We start from the raw sequence: 12,843 nt of genomic DNA on the forward strand, positions 1-12,843 counted from the left end.
GATTCATTAGGTGAATCCTGCCCCGTGTTACTGTGATATATGCAGAGTAAGCAAAATCCAACGGGCTTACTCCAGAAAAGTGTGCACAGCTTAACAGCTTTATGGTGATCAACTGCATACATGAGCATTACTGGCATATGAGGATCTTCCTTGGATCTAAGCAACTTGCAGAAAGACTGCTGACCAATTAATACAACGTGCCTCAAACCACCTTTGTAAAACGGCCTTTACACTTACGCCTGAATAGCTTTGCATATCTCATCTGCAGTCTTTCCAGCTTTCCTTAAGGTGATCGCAAGATTTTTAGCCCTGTTTGCTTCCAATAGCGTGACTTTGTTCGATCCTTTTTGAGTTATTTGCTTGCTTGAAGAAAGATCAATGGCCGGGCCTTGGGCTTTTGTCTTGAATATTTCTTCAAATTCATCCACATTTAAATCCTAGTACAGAAACCAAACAGAAACAAGGAGTCTAGAAATCTATCTCTAATGGGGGGGGGGGGAATACAATTAATGAAAAGTGTAGAAGCTGTAGGGCATTGGGAAAGGGAGAGGTGACTGTGTGACGAGGAGAAGGCTTTGATGCTCTGCAAAGTTTCTTGGTCCATCACAAGATAGCAAAAATACTGCACGTAGCACAGCAGAATAGGACTCTAGTTACCTTAATGTCAACAAGACCATCAAACAGAGTGATTACTGAGGTCTATGGAGTGTTTAAAAAGTACATATGATGCAAGCTCAAAATGACTGCTTTTTAACACAATACAGTAACTTCCAAAACACAGACAGACACACAGACACACACAGAGAGAGAGACAGAGAGAGAGAGAGAACACCAAATCACAATCTGCAGGTCTCATACCTCCAATATCCTTTCGTCATCAATTTCATTGAAGACTGTCCCATTAATCTGATTGGGTTTCAGAGCCACCCAGTTAAAAACTGGCATGCGGAACTTTGTCTTAATTGGCTTCTTGATTTTCACAGCTTTAAACAAAGCAGAGAGTACAATTACACATTTCAGAAAAAGGCAACAAACCTCTTGAGCAATCCAGAAGTACTTATGGGGGATGGCACTTCAACACTGGAGGAGGCCTGACAAGAACTAAACAAATACTGTAAAGTGTTGGGGAAAATTTGGGCTGGCTGGAAAGCTTGAAGAGAAGAGACAATTTCTCTCTCTAATTCAGGAGGTTTGCCTATCATTCATGCAAAGGTTTGACAAGAACAAGCATGTTTTGGTACAATTGTGCCTATTTTTCCTATATTTGACAAGAACACACGATTCAATCACTACAGGAAGTCTAGAAAATTGTACTCTATTTACCCATGTGATTTTAGCTACGTCCTGTGATGGTCTACTATTATTCTTCTGACCACACTGAAATTAACGCAACACAAGATCATTGCCTGATTATTGGATGAAATCATGTGGAGTTGCCTATTTAAGGAAGAACAGCCTTACATGTACCTAAAAATCTTAGAAACATGACTCAAGTTTCCAGTCTCCATTAAATGTGTAAAAGGCACCAGTGGTACTCAACCGAAGGGTGTTTCTGAGGGGGCACTAAGGTACCAACCGGTGAGTGCTGTCTAGCCTCACTCCATTTAAGAGGCAGAAAACATCATCATTTTTCAGATGTGAGCTCCTCCCCTTCCTGTAGAGAGCAGCTCATTTTCTGCCTTACTTGAAGCTGGAGCGATTGCTCAATGGCTTCCCTGGTTCAGCATTTCCATTAAAGAAACTAAGTGTGAGTATATGGTATTTTTCTCTCATGAAAGGTGGTGCCCAAATGCCCACATGAGAATTAAGATTAAGAGATAGGGATGAGGTTTATTAGAAAGCATCTAGAAAGTGTGAAACATCAGGTGTCAGCAACATTTATGGAGTGATGGACATGAGCCGGGAGACTGCCAATTCCCAGCAGGAAAATATTGTGATATGTTGCACCTACAACACCTTCCAGATTTTAAAAGCAAGCGAGTACACACAAACATGCATCTGTTGATTAGGATTGCAAATGTGTGATCTGTACCTTTATTTAGCATGATCAGTGTCACGACAGCTAAAGGAGCTTCTCCTCCCACGTCAACTTGCCCAGGTGTTAAGCAGGGGAGGCCTTGTTGGCAGTGCTGCCTCCTTCTGTGGTTCATGCAGCAATAAAACTGCTAGCACATTTGCAAAGCTAAGCAGGGTCCGGGGGGGTGGAGGGGTGGCACATGTTGAAATTTCTGCATTGCAGGGGGTTGAACTGGATGATCCACAGGGTCCCTTCCAACTCTACGATTATATGATTCTTTGTGGCAGTGGCACATGAAAGGGCCTTCTCTGTGTTGGCCCCCAGGTTGTGGAATTAACTCCACTCTGAGGCACATCTTGTGTCATTACTGCAAGCCTTTCAGTGATTGGTCAAGATGCACCTCTTCACAAAGGCCTTTTTTCTGAGTGGATCAGTATTGCTGTGGATTGCTGTTTTGCCATTGGTTGTTTTGGGTTTTATTCTAGGATTTTAAAGTTTGCATTTGCTTTTAATTATACTATTTTTTGTAACACACCCTGGGGCCATATGGACAATCAATCAATAAAGTGTCCAAGTTGTTGCATGTTACATTTGCATCATGTGTCACTGATTCACTGGGACTACAAGTTTGAAGTCCATAACCATGCTGAAAACCTCACTCAGGGCTCATCCACACTTCGCTTTGCTCCACATTTCTAGCAACAGGTCCAATCTTTCCAGGTCTGTGTCTGAGTGTTTTCCCCCTTCTTCCTTCCTTCCTTCCTTCCTTCCTTCCTTCCTTCCTTCCCTCCTTCCTCCCTTCCTCCACAAAACCCCATTCTTTACCACTGAAAACAACTTCGTGGAAAACCCTAATAGCCGCTTGCTCCAATTCAGCAGTAAAGATTGGGTTTTCCTGAGGAAAGCAGCAAGGGTGGGGGGGGGGGGAAGCACTCAGTCACAGACCGGGAAAATGCAGACCTGTGCCTAGAATGTGCAGGGCAAACGGCAAGAGTAGATGAGCCCTCAATCCTAAACAAGCAAGTGGTGTTTTGGAAATGCAAGAAGAGAAGCTCTAAGCTGAGTATAAGCAACTGGAATTGACAGCAGCCACCAGGGAAATTACGCTGCAGATTTAAAGAATCCAGAGTGTATTTTAAACAGTAAAAGAACACTCTCCAGTCTCGGCACAATCATTTCTTGGATTATTTGTTACTTTGACCATCTCTCATTGTGATTGTCTACTACATTTTCCAAAGCAGCTCTGAAGACATGCCTTCCCCATTAACCGGTGGACAAAGAATAATAAGCTGAAGCAGGAAAATTTAGGTTAATTACTAAGGGGTGGAGAAACTTCCTAACCCTAAGAGCCAAGGGAACTGATTAAATGTCCATCACTGGAAATATCCAGCAATTAGTAACTCATTCACTGTAAGCATTAATCTTCATGAAGTTCAGAGGACGCACACATAAAATTCAGGAAATGACATTCTAGAGAACATTTGCCACTGAAAACATCAATTACGGCAGAAGTTTTAAATTGGTTCTGAAGCTTTAAGCAATTTGGTTAATTAATCAGCTCAACCAGCTCCTTCCTCACCTTCATGTCATTAAGGACCAACTCCAGTTTGAAACTGGACACACACAGTGCAGATTCCAATGCACAGTGCTTTGCAACAAGTAGATAAAATCCTGCGCTACAATGGTAATATCAAGTATTGCCAGAGAAAATCCTAGCTTATTTTGCCACAATGTGTATTATTATTTAGTGGAACAAGCAGTTTATCAATTTGACAGCATGAATTAAAAACTAAATTAGTGAATTGTTAACATTTCTGCAAGCTTCACACAGTCAAGAAACCCCTGCTTCTTACTCCTCCAGTTTTGAAGAAGCTACTTAGCCAGGAAAGTGAAGTTGGAAACATGCAGTTGTTATGTCCACCGTCAAGCAAAGCATACCTAGTGAATTTTACCACAGGCAAACTCACATTCCCAAAGGACACAATTGTTCACGTATGGTGGCTGGGAATGTGTACACCCCAAATATCTTGTTATCTATCCTTTCCCCCCTTTCCCCTATAATGCACCAAAACCCTTGTGCAAAGTTTCAGACTGGAGATACATTTGTAATAGATTCCACAAATTCATGCACTAATTTTAAGCAAATTTCCACACATCTTTTGTCAGCTGTCAAAACTGGAGCTGCGAATTACAATTTAATAGGCAGTGAGCCCAATATTATGTGATGATGTCACTATCCACTCAAAGGTTTGAAGCTACTTCTCATTTGCTTAAAAGATGCACTTGTTTGGATGTGTGGTGACATCACGAAGGGAAGGTATATTATGAATATTTCTGTTTGAAGGTAGCCAAGTGATTGATCTTGATGAGTCTCTAACATAAGATGCAATGCTGCATGCAATGATATGCCTTAGAATACCCTTAGAGTTTCTATTTTATGGAAAAACCAAGGCCACATACACACCACACATAGAAAACAGCAATGATACAACTTTAAACAGTCATGGCTTCCCCCAATCAATCTTAAGAAGTATAGCTTGTTAAGGGTGCGGAGAGTTGTTAGGAAACCCCTATTCTCCTAAACAGAGCTTTTGCACCACAACAAGTCAAACAAACATCCCACGCTTTCGGAGAATGCAACAACACAGCAAGCTAGTTTTTAAAGTGATACACAAATGGATTTGGTTAACAAGACAGGAAAAGAAGACAGCAGAAAATGGGATTAAAATGTACTTAAAATACTCAGCAAAAAGGAACCTACAGAAAAGCTTGATTGGCCCATCTTACAAGGAAGCAGAGGGAATAAATAAGAAAAAGGTTAGCTATTGTTACGTAGGTCATTTAATAGAACAATCTATTATCACAAATCAGGGCTCCTGAATACCACTTCACACATTATCATTTTTCTACATAGAAATAATCAATTGCACTTGGGCGTATAGAGTTTATGGACCGGGCAGCCTACCATGGTAATAGGTATTTACCTAACATCACCCATTAAGGTAAACTGCATTTTCCTACTTGAGGTTACCTTAGTGTAGCAGAACAGCAATGGATGAGGCCTGTGCCCAACAAAAGCCTTCTACAGATTTCATTTAAGTATCAAACAAAAGGTAGCATCCATTATTGGATGGTCCAGTACCATATTAATTCTGCAGTAAACAGTATTATGTGGAAGCTACACTTTACCCAACTTATTTATATGGGAAGATTGCAAACAAAGCCATAAAGAACAATAACCTAGAATTAGTTTACCAACAAATAAACTACTGAAGCCCAATACAGTGGTACCTCGGGTTACATACGCTTCAGGTTGCAGACTCCGCTAACCCAGAAATATTATCTTGGGTTAAGAACTTTGCTTCAGGATGAGAACAGAAATCGTGCTCCGGCGGTGCGGCAGGAGGCCCCATTAGCTAAAGTGGTGCTTCAGGTTAAGAACAGCTTCAGGTTAAGAATGGACCTCCGGAACAAATTAAGTACTTAACCCGAGGTACCACTGTATATGGAGCATTTGTTTCCTGATGCACCAATATGTTTCCCAAAAGGAGCAGAGATGGCCACCAACTTGGATGCCTTTAAAATAGGTTTAGAGAAATTCAGGGAGGCTAAGGCTGTCAGTGGCTACTAATCCTGATGGACTATGTTCTATCTCCACTGTGGGAGGCAGTATGCTTCTGAATACCAGTTGCTGGAAACCACGGGAGAGAGTTCTGTGGCATTCAGGTCCTGTTTGTGTGCTTCAAACAGGCATCTGGTTGGCCACTGTGAGAACAGGATGCTGGACTAGATGGGCCATTGGCATGATCCAGCCAGGCTGTTTTTATTTTATTTTGTTAGCTTTCCCCCTGCAACATATTCCCTTCATATACAGGCAGGAGATCAAAATCCAGCTATTAATTTCAGTTCCCAGTGGCTGTCATTTTCAATAAGACATCAAAAATGACTCTAGATTCAGCCTCAGGACCAAACCCAGAACTGTGGTGTTAAGTCTTCCAACTACGTTGAGGGTCTTTCTTCATTAATGATGTTTTGTCCAGGGATGTTAATGGGCCGGCCTGATTCACGATTTTTTTATTCTTCCAAATTGTGCTCAAGTCAATAGAAACTGTATTAATTGCAGTGAGGCAATAGATAGAGTATTAGCAGGCTGAATGAACATCAGATTTGCAAAGAGGGTTGTGACTAATGACAAAACCAAGCCAAGGGTTGTAAATTGAAGGGGGCGGGGGGAGAGAAGAATAGGCTGGAGCTACACAGCCAGTGCAATGCTACTGAAGAACCAGAAATTGAATCTCTCATCTTCCAAGTTCACCTCTACTATCAGAGGATGAGCAACTGTTGATGTTGGACTCAATGCAGGAAGAGGAAGGTGGGGCGGGGGGAACACACATTCACTTGAGTGCTTTAGCCTTGGCTACTTCAAGCTATTGTTGTTCCAAATAAATGTCTCAATGGCACAGAGGCATCCAAATTCTGCCTGTTTTTAAGGGATATCAGAGAAGGTTTAAACCCACTCATGCTTTTCTAAGAGATGCCTGCCTCCTATCTTCAGAAGCCCAAATTTGGAGATTTGGATTCAGTGTTTGAGGCGAGGCATCTAACACTTTTCCACCACCAGTGAGATAACATGAAGGGATTGTAGCAACTGTATAAAGCCTCAGTTTCATAAAATCAAAGCATTTTTCTGCTAGCTACTCATAATCTGCAGAATGGTGAGGGAGGGGTGGGAATCTCTTAAGTGTTCAACCTTTGTATTGGCTCCATCAGGTGCTCACCATCTCTCCTTTGAGAAGATGCAGCAAAACAACACACAATTTTTAGTTTGAAAAAATGTGCCTCTCCACAAACCTCCACTGAGAATAGGCCATCACCTTACCTCTTGTCATTTCTTTAGAAAGTTATTTTGCTTTTAATCCACTGCTACAGCTAAGGTTTTGCAGCACTGGGACACCTTGACTCATTAAGCAATGAAGACTTTGGAGCACTTTTTCATAACATCCATTCTGACTCATTCCTCTTTGACTAAGGACATTTTTTGTATTGTGTATAGGACTTCCATAGCACTCCAGCAACACTGGCTGCTTCTTACCTGCTAATCCTGAGTTGAAAACGACTGTAGGGGAGGCTGTTCCTGGAAGAGGAGGCGCTGATGGTGGGGGTGGGGGTGGGACAGGAGGGGCCAGTCCTGGTTCTGCAGCTGGGCCAGGAAGAGGAGGTGGGGGAGGAGGGGGAGGAGGCGGTGGAGGGGGAGGAGGCATTGGTGGTGTCACAGGACCATTTTGAACTGAGAAATGAAAAAGACAAAACAGCATTTTAAAGCATTCAACCAAACTATGTCCGCCTCCCTCCCACACCCCAAGGAAGTTCTCTCAACTACAGGCAATCCACATGGTGAACTTTGCTATACATTGTGCCTGCAGAGTAGAGAAGCTGCCAAATAGATGTTATTTTGCACACCTTTGCAAATCATGCAATGTGTAGAATGGACCTCAAAAACAAGATGGCGTTCAGCAAAAGTGAAGAGGAAGAGAATAGGATTAGATAAACTCCTCAGGGTAGAGGAATCACTCCCTTTTCATGCTTATGTTACTCTGCATTGTGTCATATACCTAATACTACTACTACTACTAGTAGTAGTAGTTGTAGTGATAACTACTTATAATAATAACAATTACTGCCACTGCTTTTTATTATTATTATTATGAAGTTCACTAACTTGTCATGATGATGAAGACATCCAGAGCCAGTTTGGCACACTTCATCAACAGGCTAATCATAAAGTTATTTATTTGAAAGTAGAACATACTGATTTTGAGGGAATTAAAGGTAAAGGTAAAGGAAACCCTGACCATTAGGTCCAGTCGTGACCGACTCTGGGGTTGCGGCACTCATCTCGCTTTATTGGCCGAGGGAGCCGGCGTACAGCTTCCGGGTCATGTGGCCAGCATGACTAAGCCGCTTCTGGCGAACCAGAGCAGTGCATGGAAATGCCGTTTACCTTCCCGCTGGAGCGGTACCTATTTATCTACTTGCACTTTGACGTGCTTTCGAATTGCTAGGTTGGCAGGAGCAGGGACCGAGCAATGGGAGCTCACCCCGTCATGGGGATTCGAACCGCTGACCTTCTGATCAGCAAGTCCTAGGCTCTGTGGTTTAACCCACAGCACCACCCGCGTCCTTTCCCTTCAAGGGAATTAATTTCTAATTAAATATTTTTAAGGTAAGATGCCTAGATAGCCAGTGAACACTTAAGCGCCACTTGATTCACTGCATCCAGCTTTCTCTGGATTGGGTCCCAGCCTCTTTCATGTGTGGTCATCACAAAGTATGGCCTGATGTATTGAGGGGGATAGGCTAACCCCCACTACCTTAAGTTGAGCAAATCTTATTTCTTCTGCAACATTTCTCACCTGCTTCCGATTCTGATTCTGACAATGGCAAGGGTGGTGGTGGAGGGGGCAACAGAACCGAAGGTGCAGAGCCGGAAGCTGATCCTCCACAAGTGCCTGTGGCAGCTTCTGCCCCTGAGGGCAAAGTCCCAGAAGCCACCCCAACAGGAAGAATGTTGATATCACCATCTCCTTTCTTCTGAATTTTAATGGACCCTTGCTTCTCCAGTTCATGGATCTTCTTCTCCAGCGTTGACTGTCGTTGAATAGCTTCCTCTTTCTCTTTGACCATTTTCCTCAGCGTGTGAACCTGTGTGTTCGCATCCTTGTATATTTCCTGCAAAAAGAGCCCACGGGTAAAGAATCAACATGTGTTTGATATGCAGAATCATCTCAAAACTGAAGGAACAATGTAACATGGGATTCCCAGCTGAGTCATTGTAAGGCAATGTTTGATGGTGGCGGCAAATGCACTTCTCACTTCATCTTCATCCAAACTGCATTTTCCTTTAATAAGTTGGATAAGGAACCTCAATCATGGCCACAAACTGGCAATATCAGAAAGGTTTAAATTATTTCCTAGGGTAATGAAGACTCTATGATATGTACTATTGGCACATCCAATCCAATAAGCCAATAAGATCCTATTGTGTTCTGGGTTAGATTGCCTGACTTCTGGTGGAAGATACTAGTGACAGAATATTGGCTTGTTTCCTGTCCTCCCATTCCATGGCTAAGAGACTCACAGAAAGGAACCAAGTGTTATAAACCTTCATCGATCCAACTTCAGGATTAAATCACTTCTGCAGACTGCAAGTAAACTGAACTGTAGCCAATTGCGGGGGCAACAGTGAATCTAGCAGTTTCCATGTTTTTAGAGTCTAACACACTTGTGAGCAACTTGGCTGACCATCCAGTGAGCACCCTGAGCATCACAATCTGCACTCGGTACACTTACTCGAACGACATCCAGTTCTTTGTTCCTCTGCATGAGTTGTTTTTCCAGTTCCACAATCTTTGCCATAGCTTCATTTTCTGTATCTTGCAGTTTTTCTGATAACTAGACACAAAAGGGGTGGGGAAGAGGAGTGTTAATTGGCAAAAAGGCTTATTCATTCACAGCGGTGACTGCATGCCACTGTGCATTATGCATTATGTATATAATAAACATCGTATCATTCAGTTATTCATGCTGTAAAATGTCTAAGAACAGACCCCTTGCCAGAGCTATAGGAACCATACATAATCTTTACAATCATAGGGTCTATTTGTGATGAATCAATAGGTTTGGTGTTGAATTTACATGGTCAAAAGCTGTGGGAGTCGCCCATGTAACTGTGTATGTGAGTGAGAGTGAGAGTGAGAGAGAGAGAGAGAGAGAGAGAGAGAGAGAGAGAGAGAGAGAGAGAGAGATGTCAAAGTTTCATTTGGGTAGTAATGGTTTACTCAAAGAACCAGCTTCCATTTATTTTTCTTGAGGCTGTGAACATCATAGTTACATTTTATGAAACTAATGAAATCTTGAGATATATAGTGATGGGAGGCTAAATGCAAACACTAGAATTGATGGCAGTTTGTTCTGATTTAGCACCAATGAACGCTCACACCTCCTTCTGTGGGCGCCCTTTGCGGCGCGCAGCACCCCCAGGCCACGTGTGACTCACCAGCTGGTTGGGCTGGTTGGAGTTCCTGCCAAACCCTGGTTTAAATTGTCCAATCGGTGGCTTGTGGGGGCGGGACAAGCCAAGCGGACGATGTATGCGCAGGCTTCCCTCTGGTTCACTTGAGTTGTATTACGCGGTGGGAAAAATTAACAGGGCCATCCGCTTGGCAATCTTATGTATCGGAGGCCAAGTTGTGAAGCATTTGGACATTAAAACCAACAGATTGGAACTTTTCAGATCCGACAGAATGCACCTCACCACCTCGGGAAATGAACACTGGCTGGATGAAATCAGGCATGGCCTAAAGGAATGGTTGTCAGATTGCTAATGGGTTTTCAGGTGTACGCAGTCTTGGCGGCGAGATAGCAAGTTTGCGGTCTCGGGTGGCGGTTTTAGGCCTTGGGCCGAATCCTTTAGTCTATCTTCCCTAAATGGGGGAGGGAGGGTGTGAAGTGGTGACACACACATACACACACCTGCGGCAGCGATTCCAGGGTTCCCCGTTAAAGGGGTTTTGTGAAAGTTGAGTCACTGGCCATACACTGAAAGGTTGTCAGTGAACTCCCCTGCGTTGCGTGGAAATGGGGAGGGGGGCTGCCTGCGTACACAAGCATCTTGCAGTGCACCCTCCCCAGATTCATTTAACCCTGAGGAGCCCCAGTTCCCTGGCTGGGGGGCTGGGAGGGATACACGCCCAATGCCTAAGGCAAGGTCTTCCTACATCTGAAAGGTTTAATAAAGTTGTGACCAATTTTAATTCCATAGCACGTTGTCACGAGTCATTATTTCTTCTGGTGGTCTCTCAGGAGTCGGGGGGTCTCTGTCTGGGCACGCAAAGAGTGAGTTTTCCAGGGGAAAGCAGCATGACAAAGACAAAACTGCTTGGATCCACGCCTAAAAGCATGGGACAAGCAGGAAACTGCTCGGAGACATACTTTTTTGGCATGGGGCAAATACAAGTGATGCCATGTTCAAGTACTTCAGATAGGATCACCTATAACACAGCCTTTTTTTGCCTTTATAACTAGTAACTAGTAATTCTTAAGTAGCAACATCTACTCCTCCACCACCCCATTCCAGCATGATCCCTGCGGCTAATACATTTTTAAATCTGTAAGCTATGCTTTGCGAACACTTACAGTACTGTATATCTTGGAAGCTACAGAGATTTATGCATGCACTTTTATGGTATGAAACACAGATCTGCTTATTTGTGTGTTTTTTCCCCCTATGTCCATGGAATTTGCAATTTATATGTAAATTAGCACACACACACCCAACCTATAACAAGAGTTCTCGGTCAAGCTGCTCTCCCAAGTGATTTCATCTGGAATTGTAATTCAGCTGAAATTAAATACTCCAGAGCTGTTTTGAGTCAATAACATGATCAGAGAACAACAAGGACCACACGCATGCAATATTAATATAGGGAGTTTTCATTCATATGGATATAACACCATTGGCTCTATATCACACACACACACACACAAATGCAGTTTAATAATATTGAAGTTGGACCTAATAGGAAAAACATTTTTAAACAAAATTGCTTGTGTAAGTTTTAAAACACTAGTTGGGAGTATGTAACCACTTCTACTTAGGCTGTAACCCAGGCTTCCTCAACCTCGGCCCTCCAGATGTTTTTGGCCTACAACTCCCATGATCCCTAGCTACCAGGACCAAGTGGTCAGGGATGATGGGAATTGCAGTCTCAAAACATCTGGAGGGCTGAGGTTGAGGAAGCCTGCTGTAACCTTATGAGATTTGGTTCCAGATTTGTTCCTACCAGCTCCAGACCCCGACTCCAGACCCTCTGAAAATCTCTTCTAGGAGGCTGAAGTGTCCTCCAGACTGGGGGAGGGGGCAGAAGCTTCAGGGAAGGATTTGCAAAATGGCTTCCTTTCCCCCTTCTGCCATTGGGATCAAGTGTCTTTCACAAACGGAAGGAGCACTTTCAGTTGTGGATGGCTATGTCTGGATGCAGCCCCTGGTTTTTTTAAAAAAAATGAGTGTTTTCTAATTGTTTTAATTATAAATATTTATTAACTCAGAGAGGGAGATGATAAACACTTAAGAGAGTAATCAGATAATGTTTGGTTCACAAAAAAAATCTTAGTAAACCTCTGCAGCAAACATCACTACCTGTTTAAAAAGGTAAAGGGACCCCTGACCATTAGGTCCAGTCGTGACCGACTCTGGGATTGCGGAACTCATCTCACTTTACTGGCCGAGGGAGCCAGCGTACAGCTTCCGGGTCATGTGGCCAGCATGACTAAGCCGCTTCTGGCAAACCAGAGCAGTACACGGAAACGCCGTTTACCTTCCCGCCAGAGCGGTACCTATTTATCTACTTGCACTGGCATGCTTTCGAACTGCTAGGTTGGCAGGAGCAGGGACCAAGCAACGGGAGCTCACCCCGTCGCAGGGATTTGAACTGCCAACCTTCTGATCAACAAGTCCTAGGCTCTGTGGTTTAACCCACAGTGTCACCCGCGTCCCCTGTTTACTGCCTGTTTACTAGGCAGTAAAAAGAGCAGGCCTGCTAGATCAGGCAAAGGGTCCATTATCTCAGTATCCTGCCCCTAACAGTAATCACTCGGGCACTTCTGGGAAATCCACAAACTGAACATCATTTATACAGCAGGTAAATATTTTTCCCCACATTTGTGTCAGTTTGGAACAGGGACAAAAAATGAAGTTCAAGACTAAAATCGCAAGGACATTTTTTTAGTCCAGCTCTAAATGAACTTCCAGACAGAAATTGCTCAAA

The 12,843-nt window shown here is 43.3% G+C and overlaps 2 protein-coding genes across 10 annotated transcripts in view; one reads left to right on the plus strand and one right to left on the minus strand.

Annotated features, from left to right (window-relative positions):
* Positions 1 to 12,843, plus strand: part of PRPF40A (pre-mRNA processing factor 40 homolog A) — a gene marked incomplete at its 5' end in the record, with an annotated part of 66,244 nt that overhangs the window by 49,357 nt on the left and 4,044 nt on the right. The window lies entirely within an intron of this gene.
* The window catches only part of FMNL2 (formin like 2), a 192,425-nt gene that overhangs the window by 17,341 nt on the left and 162,241 nt on the right, over positions 1 to 12,843 (minus strand). For 5 of the 9 annotated variants that reach the window (XM_083578761.1, XM_083578766.1, XM_083578762.1 and 2 more), the window contains exons 13-18: positions 9,368 to 9,469; positions 8,431 to 8,746; positions 7,110 to 7,304; positions 4,779 to 4,799; positions 859 to 983; positions 238 to 437 (exon numbers count right to left, since the gene is read on the minus strand). In XM_083578761.1, the coding sequence (XP_083434887.1) occupies positions 238 to 437; positions 859 to 983; positions 4,779 to 4,799; positions 7,110 to 7,304; positions 8,431 to 8,746; positions 9,368 to 9,469 (959 nt within the window). The remainder of the gene's footprint in view (positions 1 to 237; positions 438 to 858; positions 984 to 4,778; positions 4,800 to 7,109; positions 7,305 to 8,430; positions 8,747 to 9,367; positions 9,470 to 12,843) is intronic. The other 4 variants (XM_083578765.1, XM_083578768.1, XM_083578767.1 and 1 more) reach the window with 1 other exon arrangement.

The sequence above is a fragment of the Podarcis filfolensis genome, assembly GCF_964270895.1.
Source record: "Podarcis filfolensis genome assembly, chromosome: 1".
NCBI lineage: Eukaryota > Metazoa > Chordata > Lepidosauria > Squamata > Lacertidae > Podarcis > Podarcis filfolensis.